This window comes from Biomphalaria glabrata, chromosome 10, assembly GCF_947242115.1.
Source record: "Biomphalaria glabrata chromosome 10, xgBioGlab47.1, whole genome shotgun sequence".
Taxonomy (NCBI): domain Eukaryota; kingdom Metazoa; phylum Mollusca; class Gastropoda; family Planorbidae; genus Biomphalaria; species Biomphalaria glabrata.
The window spans coordinates 25,191,296-25,210,657 of record NC_074720.1 but is presented as its reverse complement, the minus strand read 5'-3'; the positions used below and the strand labels follow the sequence as shown (position 1 = coordinate 25,210,657).

At 32.7% G+C, this 19,362-nt stretch overlaps 2 protein-coding genes across 8 annotated transcripts in view; one reads left to right on the top strand and one right to left on the bottom strand.

Moving 5' to 3' along the window:
- Positions 1–1,406, top strand: part of LOC106070894 (putative ammonium transporter 1) — a 114,456-nt gene extending 113,050 nt beyond the window's left edge. For both annotated transcript variants that reach the window (XM_056044950.1, XM_056044948.1), the window contains one exon: positions 103–1,406. In XM_056044950.1, the coding sequence (XP_055900925.1) occupies positions 103–383 (281 nt within the window). In that variant the 3' untranslated portion in view covers positions 384–1,406. The remainder of the gene's footprint in view (positions 1–102) is intronic.
- Positions 996–19,362, bottom strand: part of LOC106057786 (uncharacterized) — a 144,034-nt gene continuing 125,667 nt past the window's right edge. Inside the window, exons 4-6 of one of the 6 annotated variants that reach the window (XM_056044953.1) lie at positions 16,280–16,402; positions 8,014–8,160; positions 996–1,858 (exon numbers count right to left, since the gene is read on the bottom strand). In XM_056044953.1, the coding sequence (XP_055900928.1) occupies positions 8,061–8,160; positions 16,280–16,402 (223 nt within the window). In that variant the 3' untranslated portion in view covers positions 996–1,858; positions 8,014–8,060. The remainder of the gene's footprint in view (positions 1,859–8,013; positions 8,161–16,279; positions 16,403–19,362) is intronic. The other 5 variants (XM_056044952.1, XM_056044951.1, XM_056044955.1 and 2 more) reach the window with 5 other exon arrangements.

Here is a 19,362-nt window from a genome sequence, read left to right as displayed (position 1 = left end):
GTCATAAGAAACGCCACAATTTATAGTAGCAGGTTACATGAAGAAAAATGTGTGTCTAAAACTTTTTTTTTTAAATTATATCATTTAAAAATTTGCATACAGGTTTTGATAACAGAGGATTTTTGTCAGATGATGGTCACTATGAAACACCAGAGGTAAAACACATAGGCATGCACAGGTCAGTGTCTATTAATGGAATTACAGATTTAAATCATCACAACAAATCGATTCTTGGTAAGACAGCTTTGACCAGATTAAACAAATTTCGACAACTCTTTCATCTAACTCCCAAATGTGATTCTAGTGAGGGAAATCTAGGACCGAATCCTAACGATGAGCTATTCAAAGTTCGTATTGAGGGAGTTGATATTACTAAGATGTAAGTTGTAGGATACAGAGTTCATTTATTTAATACTTTTATTTCGAGGATATTACATTACATATTAATATACAAATTAGAATCTTGTACATTATTTATTGAAATATTTGGTCTGCCTGATATCACATTCAGTAAGATCATTGTACTCTACTACACTAAGTACTACATATCAATGCAATTCTTTGTGGTCCTTAACTAACTAATAAATAATTTTTTACCACAGTTGAAACTATTTGAAGCAAATAAAATATTCTTTGTATCTTCCCCACACGTTAAGTGACCTTCTGAACAAATATTAAGTCACACAAAAAGTTCATTACTAGTTAAGGTTTTATTGACTTAAAGATCACTTTTATTGATGCATTTATTCAAGACTTTATTTACAAAACCATCAGGTTATTGATTTAATATTGATAATAATATTAAATAATTGTATGTTCAGTAATTATAAAATGTCTTGTCATCTGGCAATAATTAATTCAAACATTTATCCAAACCAATGGTTTCAACTTTTGAAAGCTGAAACAGAAAGTAAAATGGAATTATTAATTTATTTTCTAATATAAATACCTATTTCTTCATATATGACAAATATACAAAATGAAAACAAATTACAAAGAGAATGTATGTTTTTATTTATTATTGTAATATATCATAGGAATCAAACTTTTTTGTAGGTGCGTACGTATATTATAATTGTGCAGAAATTATTTTAAATGTCTTATCAGTTTTAATCAGAATTTTAATCAGATTTTAAAGAGACTTTGTATTGGTCCATCAGGCTACATATGGTAGCTAGTAAGTGTAGCTGCATTGCACAAGTCCACTGTCCATGATGAAAGAAAAGTCCAAAGTTAAAAGAGAGCACATCAACAAAAAGGAATACTGTATTACGTGGCACTCATAATTTATAGCATTGATTGGCAATTTTAGTTTACTATTACTTGTAGTTATTATATAGCCTATTATTTTAATTGAAATATCATGTTTTCACTCATGTGAAGAAAATAAAAGTCTTTTTATCAACTGCACTGTTTATTGTTTCTCATCTTCAAACTCAGGCATTTTTCTGGACAGAAACATATTTTAAAAATTTAAATAAAATCAGCATACGTTAGAAAAACTATGCTATTGTGTAACATAAACATTTGATAATGCATACAAACGAAATAATTTAATTTTTAAGGAGAAATTCCTTTTTCTTTAAGCTAGATACACATTGACACTATGACTAACTTCTACAATGTTCAAACTCTACACATAGAAAAAAGATTTCATACTTTAAAATGATTCATTCTGGATTGATTGTTACCAAATTAGGAAGAAATTTTTCTAGAGAAATTGTACATGATTAAAATGTATAAATAAAATGTATAAATGCTATTTTTGAAATCAAACAAGATAATAACATTCCCCCTTTTATTTTTCCTTTTTTTCTTGGTCTTGACTTTTACACACTTTAGGAAGGAGCATCACGACCTACAAAAGAAACAAAAATAAAAAGGATTAAATTTTATCCTATTCACATGACTGATATGCTAAATCCTGATAAAATAAATCCTATTCACATGACTGATATGCTAAATCCTGATAAAATAAATCCTATTCACATGACTGGCATGCTAAATCACAGATAAAATGAATTCAAGTCGCTTGTCTGAAATGATAAATCTCAGATAACATTTTCAACATTTCATGGGCTTCGTCGTTAAATTAAAACCAATTAAAATTGGCAAAAAGTAAAGAGTGTAAATGTCATGTTTCTTTTGCCTACGGTTAACAAGGGTGTCATGTGTCCACCACAACGACCAACGAACAAGTGCGTACCAATCAGATATGGCCACTGACACTAAAGATCACTTTTTTATTAAGAATGTTTTTAAATCTGTCCTAGGCACTTGATTCACAAATATTCAATCAATTCACACTAGAAGAAAAATGGTCTTATTCTATCGTGATTAATTCAAAAGTTAGTGAAATATGAAACTCATGTCTTTCTTACAAGGAAAAAGGTAGATATATTTTTAACATAAAAATTTACGCAAATATATATTACAAATACATAGAGGAAACATTAGATCAATGGATAATTAGATTTTGAATTCATATGCTGCAAACAAAAATGATAAACATTTTATTATTATTTATTATACTTTTTAAGTATGCAGTATTACAACAAGTTTAAATAATGTATAAAAATATTTATGAAACTTCTATAGATATATACAGGTTAGAAAACAACATTTACACATAAATAATGCAATTAACTTTGTCACCATTTATTGAAAAAACATGAAAATTCAAATACATTGTAATATTTCTTGAATAACTTTAAAACACAAACGCAACCACTCCGGAGGAATTCCAGCTACCCGTTGCCTCAGTGTGGCGCCTCCGGTGGAAACGTCTAGTAGTGGAAACTAGATAGGCTAAGTACGAGTAGCGAACCAGGCCCGGCCGGGCTTCCCTGGGTGAGCTTTTGTTGTTTTTTTTCTCTCACTCGGGGTTGGGATGGAAAGAACGCCCGGAACCCAGTCCAAAAAGTCCTATGTGAAATGGATTGCGCGCGGCCCAATCAGGGTAGGGATACGGATAATAAGTAAAAATGTAGATTTTGTATTAGAAAATAAATTCGTCTTTGCATTACATTTTTATTGAATGAAAGCTGACGATGCTGTTGTTTTTTTATCACACGTAGGATTGGCGTTTACCTTATTGATTGACACCCCAAAATGACAATTTTGTCTATTTTAAGGACATTTTTATGAGTTTCAGGAGATTTCCAGGAGTTCCTTGAAAACAAGGAGACCACGGGAACCCTATTATAAGTTATAATGGTTTAATTTAATGATTTACACCTAGAATTTAGCGCGGGGCTTATGAAAGTTCGGAGAAATCATGTACCAGATATCACCCTATAAAACCTGCTCAACCCAAAGATCACCGCGCATAGACATCCCTTAACGTGATAGATAACTTCACATATCTGGGAAGCATAGTATCAAATGACGCATTGCTTTAAAGGGAGGTTGATATGTGATCAAACCTCCAAGCGAGAATGTGAAATAAATCACTCCGCCTGTCTACAAAAAATCAGTACCAAATAGCGGCTATCTCAACCCTACTTTGTGGATCTGAGACATGAGTACTTTATAGAAAGCAACTAAGACTTCTTGAACACCTTCACCAAAGATATTTGCACACCATCATAGACATACTGTGGCAAGGCCGCACTAAAAACAGCGATATTCTTGCGAAATGGTATGAACTTCTTATAGTCCGTCAGTCACGCTGGGCAGGGCACTTTTTTTTAATGAGCTGAAAGGTGGTCAGCGTAACAGAGATGCCCCACAATAACACTTCTTTGGAATACTAACGCGATGTTTTTAAGTCTTTTAGAATAAAATGTGCTATTTTACTTTGTTACAAGGTGCACGTTTTACCCCTATAACGTAAAGATTTTGCATCACTTGATGCTTTGTACTAAAGCCATAATGAATATATTAATTGCAATATTAAATGTCAGAACGTAACCATCTTAAAAGTTACACTGCAAACACTTTCTTCCAAGCCAATAATAACCCAAATAGTTTACGCAAAAGATACATTGTAAAACGACACGACGTGAGTTGTGGTTTCTCTAGACCAGTGATGCCCAAACTAAGGCCCGCGGGCCATATCCGGCCCTCGACGTGGTTCTGACCGGCCCGCCAAAACATCGGCACAAAATGTAGAAAATAAAAAACAAATATAAAAACAAAAAGGCTGAAAAATTTATTTTCTCTATGTTAGGACTCTCCTCTCACCTATTCTTTGATGTACTAATCTATTGTCTTGTTAGTTATTCATGTTAATTTGTTTCTATAAGAACACTTTTTGTTTTGGCGATAAGAATTGACAGTTATTTTAGAGTCTTGGACGATTCCGCGGCTGTCTTGAGCTAGCTGTGTCCTTGACATCTCATGTGTGTAACACAGCGCATCTTTTCTGCATTATTTTGGTTCGTGTACTTCTGACATCAACATGATTGGTGCCATTCCATGTAACATTTGTACGTTTATGAAATGGGAGTGTCGAAGAAAAGATAATTGGATGTTAAAACTTCCAGGACAAGTGGACAGATCTTTATTAAATCTAAATTAACAAGCCAACATGTTTCATTTGTACAGAAAGTGAGGCTGTTTTAAAGAACATAACATAACAAGGCATTACAAAAATATGGAGGCACTGTCGGCTTGAGCCGCTAAGAAAAGAGTCGCTAAGTTACGTCTAGTGTTGAGCGATGAAGGAAAATATTTACCAAGAAGTCAAGAAATGAATCGACTGTAATGGAGGCTACAGAGTTGCTCACATTTTAAGAAGAGAAATGAAGCATAAAAAAAAGTGCTGGCTAGCAGTGATGGAATAAAATCGGCCTGAAAAAAATGCATTTGAAGCTGTGCCGCCTTTCTGGCATGACTATTGCAAAACGAGTGGACGATGTTGGTGAAAATCTTCATTCAAAACTAAATGACAGAGCAGCAGATTTCGAAATCATTTCAATTGCCGCTGAGGAGTGACACCAACTGGAACTAATGACTTACAAAGCCAGACTTCCATGCTTGAGAAATTTCGAGCAATACATACAAAAGATTTCTAAGCCGTGTTGTCTACATAAACCTTGCACATTTCCGAAAACAATTGCTGTGTAGTATCACAATATTTACAAGCATTAATTTTGTAGAAAAACTTGTTCAGTTTATAAGACGTCTGAGACACTTGTTACGTAATTGACTTAGGCCTACTGGAGCCAAGGGATTTTTATAAAACAATTTAAAATGATTTATTCTCTATTTCAGTTATCTGTGGCCCGTGACACGAGTGTCGGAAATCAAAATAGCCCGCAGGCTGTGTAAGGTTGGGTATCACTGCTCTAGACTGTAGGAGGACTTTTCGTAATTATAAAAAATATTCCTAAAATGAATATTAATCCTTCCTTAACAAATTATTCATCCGAGCGAGGCTCGGTCACCTGGTACTGTTATATAAACAATTACATTCACGCGTTCGATTTTATTATAAAATATATTTTATCGCTTTTTGTCACCCCTTCGTGTGTCATGCACACCGCTTTGTAAACATACTATGACTGGACAGGCTACATGAGGCTCTATATGGAGGATATTATATATACAAACATACAATAATTAATAAGCTTCTTGGGCCGTTGAATTCACACTTACGATAGTAGATCTACATCTTTTATAATAATATCTAGACTCTAGATCTAAATATATGTAGACCAACAAGCAAATGGTTTTATTTTTAAAAAAAAATGGATTTAGGTCGATTAGTTATTTTGATGGCTCCATTAATACAATTTTTTAATTCACGCATTCACTTTCTTATAGCATTATTATTTCGTTTTATTGTTTCCAAAAAACTCTGTGACTTTATCGACAGTGATACGCAAATTAAGACCCGTGGGCCGCTGGTAAATTATGTCTAGTCTATACTATAAAGTAGAATGTAAGGCGTATGAATGTGCCGAATAGAAATCAAAACCGTTTGACCAATCTTGATAAAACTTGGCATAACAGTTCCTTGGGTACTAACTTAGACCGTAGTTTATGTATTGTAGCCCTAAAAGAAATTAAGACCCTCAAAAAAAAAAGTTGACCAACTCGATGAAAGTATGCTATTTTATGAATCTAGGCCATGTTTACCATGTTGACATTAGAAAAGATCGAAATGATTTAGACCTAGATCTAATTTTAAGAACTACACCTTGCACATATAGTTTTTTACTTTGACACATGAAAATACAAAATATAGTCTATTGATTTCATTATTTAATAAAATTAATCTTCAAACTTGTGTTTCAAAACATTTTTACATAAGCTCGTTCCATATATCTGCGAATTTAGAATTCCTGACGTACATTCTATTATTAGAAATTACCCGAAATGTTAAACATCTCTCTATCCCTAGGTCTAAAACTCTAATTCAACTCTAAGATGATAGAACTTCTCTTCGCAAAGATAGTTTTATACTTTAACACATGAACATACTAATTATAGTCCATTCATTCCATATTTTAATCAAATTAACATTCAAATTTGTTTTTCTAAAGCATTTTTACATGAATGCAACTCTATTCTTTATATCGCGTAAATTCAGAACAATTAGCTATTTTTAGCTCCATTCGTAATATTTTTTTATTCATGAATTCATGCATTCGCTTTACTTATAACATTATTATTTTCTTTAATTGTTTCTAATGCACTATATCAGTGACTACATCAGCAATACGCAAGTTAAGACCCACGGGTAGAGGGTTATATCTGTCTAGTATCTATTATAAACAAACTGGCAGTGTGGGTTGGTGTATCGTGTGTGACCAACGTTTTGCGAACGGGTGTGGCCGGATTTATCACCGGAGACCAGGCGGGGTCTAGGCGGACTGAAACAAGAACACTATTATCATTCTAGAGTAAGTTTTTGTAAGTTTACTTTGTAAGAAAGTTCATGTTTATATTTGACATTTTCCTTGTATTACATACAGGGAATAAATTTATGTACAATATTATTAAAGAATTATCTGCAAGTTCTGAATAATGTAAAAAGACCCCCGCCATCTGTAGAAGTGCTTGACAAAGTTACCCATCCCGAATTTAGGCATCAGAACTCTTCGATCAACATCTAGGTACATTTATTGTATGATAGATGTACAGTGCATACCTACCTACATATCCAACTAGTTTACATATTTCAAAACTATTATTTATGCTTCTCATATAACAAGGATCGAACGCCATTGTTGCGAACGTTTATGCTTGACGAGTGTCCGCGGATATATATATAGTTCGTCCATCCTGGTTCGATGATGACCACTTTTGTCATCCAGGTTGATGAGGGCTTTGCACTGGGGATTTGTGCCTCCTCTTGTGGTTGGTGAGACCTATGTGAGCCCGGAATGTTTGGCTGCACACTGGGCAGGCTACTCCAGCTTGAGTTAATGTCATTGGCCTTGCTTTTTTTTTCTCTGTCGTTTTTCTTCTGCCTGCGCTGTTCTCTTGTCCTTAGCAATTAGAGCGCCAGTTTTCACAGCGCGAAGCCCTGATGCTCTTTCATGTGCTGCTGTCTTCCAGGTGGCTGGGTCAATGCTGAAGGCTTTCGGAGAAACTTTGAGGGTGTCTCTAAAGCGTTTTCTTTGTCCACCTTGATAATAAAGTTTCTTTGAATCTTTCGACTTGCATAAAATACAGAAAACTAAAAACAATTTCGCAACTTATAAGACATGGCATTGAGACTTTTAGTAGGATAAACAGTGACTTAGATTCTTTGTGATGCATTATCTATGGACTTCATTTTGAGTGGATCGGTGGAGAACCTCTGTTTTTGTATTGATTCTTTGGGAATGAATTCTGATGTTGAACTCGTGAAAAAGAGTTTGTTGTTGAAACAATGGACAATCTAAATGACTAGAAATAATGAACAAATTTAGAGAACCCTATGGTCTTCTGTTTATTTTGTTTTCTGGCAATGTAGTACTTTATAAATACTGAATTTAAAAATAGTACGTCTAGCTGTAACTTATGTCATATATTAAATTAGCACATGAACAAAGAAAGCAGCGAACAAGAAAAGTACACCTAAATGTATAAGTCATTACTCTATTCTTGTTTCCATCACAACCAACCTATGACGAAGTGTTTTCTTGTGCCGCCCTTGTGATTAAAGCTCTAAGAAGACTAAGTCTTTCTTCGTCAGACAGCTGGTTGTCTCTCTTTTTCTTGCCGCTGGTTTGAAAAGAAAGTTCAATTCCTATCAATACTTTATAGCGAAATGACAACATGAAGATAGAAAAGTAATTAAAAAATGATATCTTAATGGACCAAGTATAAATAATAAATGAATCATAAATAGAAAGCAAATCGATCCATATTAATCATCTATTTATCATTTGTAGACATCATTTTGTCTTTTACGTTTACGACGTCAATAAGAAAACGTGTTTGTACTTTGACAGCCTGTGGAAAGTGTCATGGAACACTTTTAGGCTTTTAAGCCTAAAAGTCGAATAAATTAGATTTTATTCTCTCCTTATCTCTCTTATCTTTAAAAAAGTAAAATTACGACCTATGAGTAGACATGTGTTAATATTATTAATATTAATATTATTTTAATTAGAGACAATTGACTTTCCTGATTCATGCAACCGGTTCTCTGCTCAAATAGCACTATGGAAGAAGGAACACTCGTACGAACGTGTACTAGCATAAGGAACAAGAAAGTGCCTTTATATTTTTGTCTTTCTGAATATTTTTAAAGACTTTATAGAGCCCTAATAAGGCTGATCACTGCAACAATTTGAGTAATGACATGCTTGATATTCAATAGGAACTTGCTTCAACTTTCCTGAGGTAACGAGTGTACAGTCCACCGACCCATATATATATATTATATCTAGACTGGACATAGAGATCTTTAAACACTACAAAAAATGTTGTGAAAATGTTTTTAAAAAGTTGAAACAAGGCGTTGTTTTGTTGAGCAGTTATACGAATTATTTTTTGTATTCAACCCTATGTAACATATAATTTAATGTTGAGATCTATCTTGATCTAGATGTAGTAATTAAACAACGGAACAAGAGTACTCTCGTCCCATAATTATTATTTTGCAATTGGCTATGTTGGACTATTCCGTTTCGTTTCTTTGATTAAAAAGTTGAATCACAAATTAGGCCGGAAGTTGCTTTTTTCCTTATATATCTTTGCATTTTTCAGTTCTCTTTTTTAAATTAAACTAAATTGAAATTATGCTATAATTTTAAGTGTGCCTGGTAGAGAAAAAAATTCTGCACAAAAATACGGGTAGTTGGGATATAACCCGATAGAGGCTATAAAAAGAAAAGACCTGAAACTAGCGCGTGAAACTACACATTTACAGTACTTTATTTGATGAGTATTTTACCCAAGATCTGTGTTGTTTTTGTAGGACTAGCTTATTTCAAGTACCCGGCATTTTCCGATACACAATTTCATACACAAAATAAATGTTGAAAACAAATTGTAGTGATTTTACAATTTAAATGATTACTTAAAAAGGTGTTACTCTAATCAATTTTGAATATTAGTTTGTCATGAATGTCACTGTTTATTTTGTGTCTGTTCTAGTTTCTTAAATTTTTCTTGAGTATAGGGGTCGTTTTTTCTCCTAATGGGTATACCTGATTTCTCCAAGCAGCCTTTGTAAATATTGGCAGCATTATGATGAATGTACGTGTTAGTTCAACATATTTATATTACTAGGTAACTATAAATAACTGCATAAATAGACGTTAGTTTATTTTTTTTATGTTAGACAAAGTCATGTGGCAAATTTTTGTTTATATCCTAATTCTAAAAAGGAATAATAATAGAATTATACAGTAAAAATAATCACAAGTTTTTCTTTTAATAGTTTTGAAAGTCTAACTGAGTTTGTGTTTTTGCAGATGTACACAAGCTACACTATGAGTCAGTCCATCTCTTCTAATTGTTTAGAAATGAGTGTAAAAATGTAGGCTTCGATATTTTTAGCCTGAATTTAAGAAGTTACTAACTTCAAACAACTAATATATTGCCTCTTCCATAAAACTTTGTATTTAAAAAAATAAAATTCATCCAATGCTCGAGATCCTGCTTGTATACTTAGGCCCTATATGAATCGATCCGGTTATCAATGTATTAAGTAGCAATAACCCCGCAAAAAAAAAAAATGAAATGAAATAGGATTGAGATATAGGCCTACATATATTTTTGTGACGGTACGCACCGGTACGGGGTACCGGCACCTTTTTTCAATGTCGGGAAAAATTATTGCTTTTCTTGTATTTCAACGTTAATTGTTAATTTATTAGTAGTTGAAAGTTAGGCAATCTATCACTAAGTACATCATCTATTTTTTTACAAAAAAAAATCACTTTATATATGTATACTTTGTATACAGCTTACTTCAGCCGACATGCCGTATTATTAACAACACCTATATGTGAAAGTCTTAATCATTTAGAGTCTTAGACAGTCATTATTTTAGACTAGATTTAAGTACAGTCTAGATCTAGATATAGTCGGGCTATTACTATAATAAAAAATAGTCATTAGACATATCCTTACCAATTTTGTTATTAGGTCTAGGCATTGAAAAGTAAATCTATTAATAAACAATAATAGATCTAGTCTAAGTACAAACTTATTAAATAAGTAGAAGTATTATAATGAATATTGTATAGATATAGATTGACTAGATTATAGATAGATCTATAGATAGGCCTAGATCTCTAGTCTAGTAGATTAAGTATAGAGTATAGTAAATGTATTACAGTATTATTAGATCTATGTCCTATGTCTAGGGCCTATATCTAATAATTAATAAACTTAAGTCTTTAGTAATATCTAGACTTTATTCTAATAAAAACTGACTATATGCATAGCATAGGCTAGACTCGGCAATCTAGTCTCAAGATAGAATCTATACTATTACTAGATCTATTCGATTTTTATATATAGATCTAGACTAGAATTAGGTTATAGATCTAAATATACTAATGGAGAGATGATATGCGGTGTTAGCTAATAGCGTTGCGCAAGAAACGAACCTGGGTGTTTCTAAACTCTAATACTTGGTATGTTATAGTATAACAGCACCAACCTAAATAAATCGTAACTACTAATAAAAAACCTATATTTATTGTGGTATATATAGGTCTGTGGTTGTATTTTGTATAGCCTTCGTAACTTCTTCTATAGAGAAATGACTTTTGTAATTTCTTTTACTGAAAAATTGGGCTATTCGCGTCTGACACATATATAATTTTTATGCTTAGCAACAAAGCCCATTTTTAGATACATTATCTAAAAAGATCTAGGTAATCAATGTATTTACAGATGTATTTAAGATGATTAAAATCAATAGACGTGAATTATTTCGATCTAGGATAATTAAAACACTATCTTAATGGAAACTAACAGGAAATGGCTTTATTTCTTGAATTTGCGAGAATATATATATATTTCTGTGATTAATACATAAAAATCTATATATATATATGTATATGATAAGAATTTGTTTCCATTTTCCAGTCTAAATAATATATATATATATATATATATAGGTTTGTGGTACAGTCAGCAAATGATCTTTATTTTTATTAACCCCAGTCAAATCTCTGGACACTTCTAATATCTATCTGTATATGTCCTGGGTGGCATAAAATTCCATGGCGTTAATGCAATCTGTATTTTAACCACTCCTTTTAACATTACAATTTATATGATGCTTGACTTTGCTGTAAATTTGTTAGATCCAGCACTATTTTTCGGTATATTAGTCATTAGCTGCATATGTGAAAAAAAATAAAGATGTAGGCCTACTTTTTAAAAATGTAAAACAAATTATTACATGATAGAGCAAAAAAAGTAATGTTAATATTTACTAATTTAAGCCATTATGAAAAACGTGTTTTAAGTATATATATATATATATATATATATATATATATATATATATATATATATATATAGAGAGAGAGAGAGAGAGAGAGAGAGAGAGAGTTATAGATATAGACGTAGATATATTCTAACTTGTACTATTTGTAATTAATAGTTATCAACATTGTCTAAAATAAATACATGTTATTCATTTTTATATTTGATTAATATGTAATCAACGAAATTATGAGAGGACCATCATAATATCAACAATATTCCATCATATCAATATGACATATCAACAATATTCCTTTAGCCATGGCACACAAAAAAACAACGAAACAACATTATACATAAATATAATTTATTCTTTTAATCTTGTACTCTTTTATTATAATTCTAAAAGGTACTAGTTTTCTCTTTGTGATGTTTCTATAACAAAACACATTATTATCACATAATTATAAACGCTTAAAAAATCTGAATCTAAGAAGTTGTTTGAAGACGTTTCCACATATTTAGATTTTAAAATTCTAAAGAAAGTGTGAGTATCTAAACAGATTTTTAGAGCATTAACATCACAAGCACAGGTGTGATCACCAAATAATTCTAAATCCGTAAACATGTGAATGGCCGACATTTTGTCTACATCTATAATATAAAGCATAAAGTAAGGCGTATGTATGTATGTATGTCCCTCATAGAAATCAAAACCGTTTAACAAATCTTTATAAAACTTAGTAAAAATGTCCCTGGGTACTAACTGGAACCGTAACTTATATAAAGTAGCCATAAAACAAGTTTAAGACTCTAAAAAAATAGTTGCCCAACTCTAGGAAAGTAATACTACTTCATGGATCTAGGTCATTATAGCCATGTTTACATGAGACAAGATCGAAGGGATCTATATGTAGATCTAATTTTAAGAACAACACGTTGCAAAGATAGTTTTTAACTTTGACACATGAAAATACTAAATATAGTCCATTCATTTCATAACTTAATCAAATTAACCTTCAAATTTGTGTTTCAGAAGCATGTTCAGGCCTACATAAATTCATTCCTTATATTTGTGAATTTAGACGTCCTGACGTACTAAATATTCCATTCATCGCGCGACCGAAAGGTTACTAAAAATCTCTCGAACCCTAGATCTACTACATCTAATTCAAGTCTAAGATGATAGACCTACTCTTCGCAAAGATATTATACTCTAACACATGAATATACTAAATATAGTCCATTCATTTCATATTTTAATCAAATTAACCTTCACATTTGTTTTTCTAAAGCATTTTTACATACATTCGTTCGCTATATCTGCAACTTAGCCCAATTGCTGAGTTTTGTAGACCCGCATACGCCGAACAGAAAACTTACAAGTCTTGATTAGGTATATTAGTTGCTTTTTTTTATCTCCCTTCATAATATTTTTATATTCACGCATTCTCTTTACTTATTATTATTTTTTAACATTGTTTCTAATACACTATATCAGTGACAATATCAATGATACGCAAATTAAGACCTAAGGGACGCGGGCAATATCTGGCTAGAAACAGCTCTAAGATCTTTGCATTAAGGCTTCTCTCCCTTCTCTCTAGCATGGCGTAAACTGCACTACAAACAAAGATAAAAAAAAATTTCTGTTTATGTTAGTCATTTTGAACAGTAGTCTAGATTAGATCTGGACATTTCAAAGTCTAGATTATAGCTAGAGTTTTTAGCCTTTTGTATCGATCTTAGTCAAGATCCATTGTCACGGATGAATGTGTTTGTATGTTACTGCAAATACTGATTATCTCAGCAAAAAAGGGCAGCAAAGATTACGATTACTAAGAAAACTGTCATCGTTTAATGTTAGCGAAAAGGCCTTGGCTATGTTTTATCACGCTCACATCTGCAATATTTTAAGTTTCAATATCACTGCCTGGTATGGCAATCTGAGCATTAAAAATAAAAATAAACTTTATAGAATCCTAAATGCTGCTGGTAAAATCATTGGCAAAAAACAAACCCCATTTGGGCAGTTGTGTGAGACAAACATCTATAAAAAAGCTAACAATATCCTCGAAAGAAAGAATCACCCTTTGTGTCAGGATTTTAAAATTTTACCATCACAAAAGAGATACAAGACACCGATGACAAAGACTAACAGACACAAACACTCTTTTGTTCCCCTGGCAATCAAATCATTAAATAAGAACAATCTGATATAAACTTTGTCACATGTAAATTATAAGTGCGTCTGGTGTGAATGTACACTTTGGTTTCTTATAGTTATAATGTTTTTTGTTTGGTGTAATGCACAAATTGTAAGACAAATTTCCATACGGACAATAAAGATTATTATTATTATTAATATATTTTTACATTTGCGCGAAGGTCCGGAAGTGTGTTAGTTGTCAGAGAGAGTCCAGTTTGTGTGATATGCAGTAAAGATTATTAAAAGTTTCTGTGTTTGATCTAGTGCTTTAATTGTTTTATTTTGTACAGCTGAACCAGGGACACCTAGACGTAGCGAGACTTAAGGTAGTTTTTAGCCAGTTATCAGCAGAAATAGAAATCCTGTTTTTGTTGTGTGTGTATTTATTACACAAACTCTTAGAATTTTCCATTTTTCGTCCTTTTTCTGTTTGGCTCTGTTAGTTCTTTGATCTTTCTAATTGTTCATATCACTTTGTCCATCTCTTTCCCTATTTTCTTACTTAAACAATGTTAACGGTATCTTGAAAAAAATACCATGCAAACAACAAGCAGATAAGTGAGATTAAATTCATTCTTTTTCACTCATCCATTTAAAATCATGTATTGTATTTTTTTTATGTTGATTTGACATTGACAAATAATCTAGTTTATTCATGTTTACATTATACTCAGAGCATGTCAGCGTAAGGGTTGGACCATCCTAATTAAAGTCTGATGCACCATACTAGTAGCAACTAGGCTCTTCAGAACTTTTCTTTTTAAACTGAACGTGAATAAGATTTCAATAGTTATAAAGTGAGCACAAATAGGACTGATGGAAATGAACAAATTAACCTTTAGCCAGTGACCTTAATTGTAATGCCACAACATTTGGCTGTGTAGATTCAGCACAGCAAAACACTACAAATCAAATGCTTACATACACAAGTAGATCAACAACTTAGACGAAGACAAATTCAGTTCGCATTTACGGCTGCGATGAATAGGGCCGAAACAAAGGCTCAGGAATCTATAACGTGTCCTCAAAAAAGACGATAGTCATAGGATCAGGGACGAACTGGTCAATACTTTCTGCACTAAATACTAGATAATCTACTGTTGATTGCCTTGTGAGCGCCTACAGAATTGGAATTTGGTATGGACTTGGATAAAAATCTATCCTATTTTAGTCCACGAAAAAATTTACATGCCGTCTTTAATATTTAATCTTTTTAAAATGTGTTCTAAAGACTTATGTTATGAATACTAGTTAGGAATTTTAGTTGTTGTCAAAATATCCTTGACTTTTTTAGGAAAATAAAATAACGAATTTTGACTATTGGCAACATTTATTGAAAAAGAAATGGAGTTTTTATACAAAAGAAATTTCATTGTGTACAGAAGTTAAAGGTATAGAATTAAATTTCTTGAAATAGAGTTATCTGGCTTTCTTAGAATTCTAGCCTTATATGAAAAAAAGTAAAGGCAACCCCCTTCTTTTCAGATCTCACGATCTATGGTGGCAGATGATTTAAAGCTGTTTCTATGATATACACTTAACGAGGTTGTGATGTTGTCAACACAATGAGCAATCGCTTTTACCTTTCCTCTATCTAGTCCTACCCATCAAGTTGAGTGGACTTTACAAAATCTTTTACAAAAAAATCTTTCCCTAATATAATCTATAAATGCTATAAATTACATTCTCATATCGAGACGCCTCAACCCATATTCTTTAATGCCAAAATGCAATTAGAAATAATTATAAAAAGGAGAGTCTGTTGCATGATCGTTTCCACTCTACCGACGAAAACCTGATGTTTTAAAACAGAATAGTTCAATATGGCGACACAGTCTATGTCATTGCGAACTATATTTATTTATTTATTTATTTATTTATTTATTTATTTATATATATATATATATATATATATATATATATATATATATATATATATGCGTTTATACAATTATACATAGGGTTAAGGTTTACTGGGCGATACGGTTAGGGTTTGGCAAAAAATCGCCCCCCCCCCCTTTTCCACTCAAAAGTTCTGGATCCGCTAGTGGCCCTGGCTGGGACAAGCCTTTGTTTTTCCATATTTTAAGATGAATGTATAATTTTCTAGTACTGGCATAATGTATGTCATATGTTTACAGGTAGATGTTGAGTTTCAAATCATGTTTACATAGTCTGATAATGCTTACATTCCAAAGACCAGTCCGTCCCCGATTTCTAGAGAAATAAAATACCTACATTTTTTCAACATTTATAAGGCCATGTCCTACTCTAGCTCTATTTCGATTATTATTCATTTTGGAAATAGCTATTTGTGCCTGCAGTTCGGCCATTCTCTGATCCGCTGACGAATGCTTTAGTCTGAAACAGAAGATGATATATAACAGCTGAGCATTCAGTCTTTAGCGATGTCTGCCCTTGATCCTTTGAGGAGCCTGATTCAAACACTTCTCTGCAAGGAACTCAAATAGAATTAATTATGCATGCAAATTAATAACTAATTAGGAGTGTCGATCATAGTCAGAAAATGGCAAAATCTGCGACGCGCTGATCCCAAACTGTATCAGCACCTGACGTTCCAAAGGACAAATCAGCTGGTGCGTGGAGGTTGGAAACTGCCGTGTGAACGATAGCGTTCCGATCATAGTTAATGTCCAGGTTCTCATTTCTATCAGATAATCCAGAGTCTCTTCGCGACTGAAGGAGGATACAAAATGTTTTAAGAAGATGTAAACGACATCCTTAAAAAAAAAGGTAATCCTAGTTGTTGGACTTGAATGTGAATGAAAGTGAGTGAGACACGTGGACAGGGCTGAAGACGTTAGACAAGTTTAGTGCTGTGATAGAAAAGCTAAGAAAGTAAAATGCTTACAATGTTAGAACAAAGTATATAAAGATCAGCATTGTAGAAGAGAGGATAAATTACATAGGTATACATACATTCATTAGAATAAGAGAATAAAAATGGATAGAGTTTGTGTCATAACTATTGCATGTCTTTTTAGCAAAACGAACATCGGGGGAAAAAAAAGGGGGGGGGGTATTTCGCGAGCACTTTTTAATATTTTTTATATTATTTAATTAGAAGCCTATATTTACAGGCGTCTAGCTTTCACTATGGAATGTCAGGTAGCACAATGAAATGTTAGGAAACGTTATGTTTGATCTTTAAAAAAGATATCTAAATATCTCTATTAGAATTGATGTCGTATTTAGCGGCCCCCAAAAGGAGAATAGACTCTTTTAGTTTTCTATGGTCTGTCTGCCCGTCCATCACGTTTAGATCTCAGAAACTAGAAAAGAAAATGAAAATCGGACATCGTGATATTTTATATCATTCAAAGTAGCATTGTTACAAAAAAATTACATGTAAGGTCACAATGGTAAAAGTATCAATGTATAATTACACGTATTTTTCATGTATTGACTAACTCATGCAATGAAATACTGATTGAAATGTTGTTTTCAAAAAAGAATTTCGATACGAAAATCGCTTGAGTTTTAAGTAAAAAACAACATAATTTTCTAGCGCACTAAGAAGACATATTCTCATTATACACTTGACAGTCTAAATAAGACTAAATAGAGCCCAGATATTTTCAATATTTTAATTATTAAGGCAATAGCCTATCTTCTGACAGCATAGGAGTGCAGATTTATTTATTATGTAAACAGTAAGTTCAAAGACTCAAAAAGCAAAGATTTACTGCTGCAGGGGTAAACGACTATATAGAAAATACGAAAAACATGCATATATGTAACCCTGCCGGACCAAGTAAAACAAAGGAAGTTTGGGCCACGAGGCCTTCATCAGCTACAAAACAAACAAAAAATAACAAACAATTAACACAAAATAGTCTTAAGTTAACTTATCTGTCCAATGTTGTTCTCTATCGAGGCAGTAAAGAAATGAGCTACGCTGGTGTAAAAGGCCTACTATTCCATATCATAACATTGGCCTAGGTCTTATAATTTTAAGATTAAACTTGTAAAACCATACGAATTCTAGTCTAGATCTAGATTCTACAAATATTTAAAATGTATACACCACAGGTCTGCCGACTATTAAATTTTCGACTATACATTTATATTACATATATATTATTATAATGACTCAAATGTAGGCCGCCCTAGCAGACGCACAGCAGTTCTTGAATTGGTAACGATAATAATAAGTGATTGTTTTTCATTTAAATTTTTTAGGTGTATTCTAATAATAAAATATTATCATTAAGCGTCTTTCATTGTTATCCATGGAGAAATACGTTAGAAAGAATGAAACTGCGAAAATGTTAAATGAAAATCAAGGAACCAAACGAAGGTACAAAGAAGATTACATCGGATATGGTTTCATATCTTCGGGACATGAAGATTCTCCATTGCCATTCTGTCTGATCTGCAATGCAACTCTATCGAATGAGGCGCTTGTTCCAAGCCAATTAAAGAGACACTTGGATACAAAACATCCAGCTGTAAAAGCGCAACCAAAGGAATACTTTGAAAACATCAGGGCTTAACAAAACAGACAAGCTAAGAAACTTACAAACTACCTAATGCTGCCAGAAAAGGGATTAATAGCAAGTTATATGGTTGCTCAGTTATTAGCAAAACACAAGAAAGCGCACCTAGAGGCTGAATCATTGCACCAGCTTTAGCAATAGTTGTTGAAACTATCATAGGACCCGATGCCGCCAAAAAAGTTAATTAAGAAAGTTCCTTTGTCAAATGATACTATCTCGCGCAGATTGGAAGACTTATCGTCAGCTTTAAAAGATCAAATCTGTGAACACTATGACGCTCCTGACGATGAAGTGTCTCTGCTGTGGTCTCTTCAAATTGATGAATCCACTGATGTTAACGGCAAAGCTCAGCTGCTAGCTTTTATTCGGTTCATAAAGTATGAAAAATGTGTCAACGAATTCTTATTTCGCAAAGACTTGCCAACTACGAGCAAAGGCGAAGATATTTTCAATGTGGTGAACGAGGACATTTTCCTCTTCAAACTACAAAGTGGAGAAACTGTGTCAGCGTTTGCACCGATGGCTGTCCTTACATGCAGGGAAATAGAAAATGATTTTTTATTCATGTCCGTCAAGAAAATCCAAACCAATTAGTTGTTCACTGCATGATCCACAGAGAAGCTCTTGTCTTCAAATCTTTGCCGAAAGATTTGATGTCTGTTCTGGATCAAGTTATTACAGTTGTAAACTTCATCCATTCTCGATCGCTTGCATCCCGACTTTTCTCTCCTTTTTGTGAAGCAATGAATTCAGACTACAAATGTCTCCTGTATCACACCAACGTTCGTTGGCTCTCCAGGG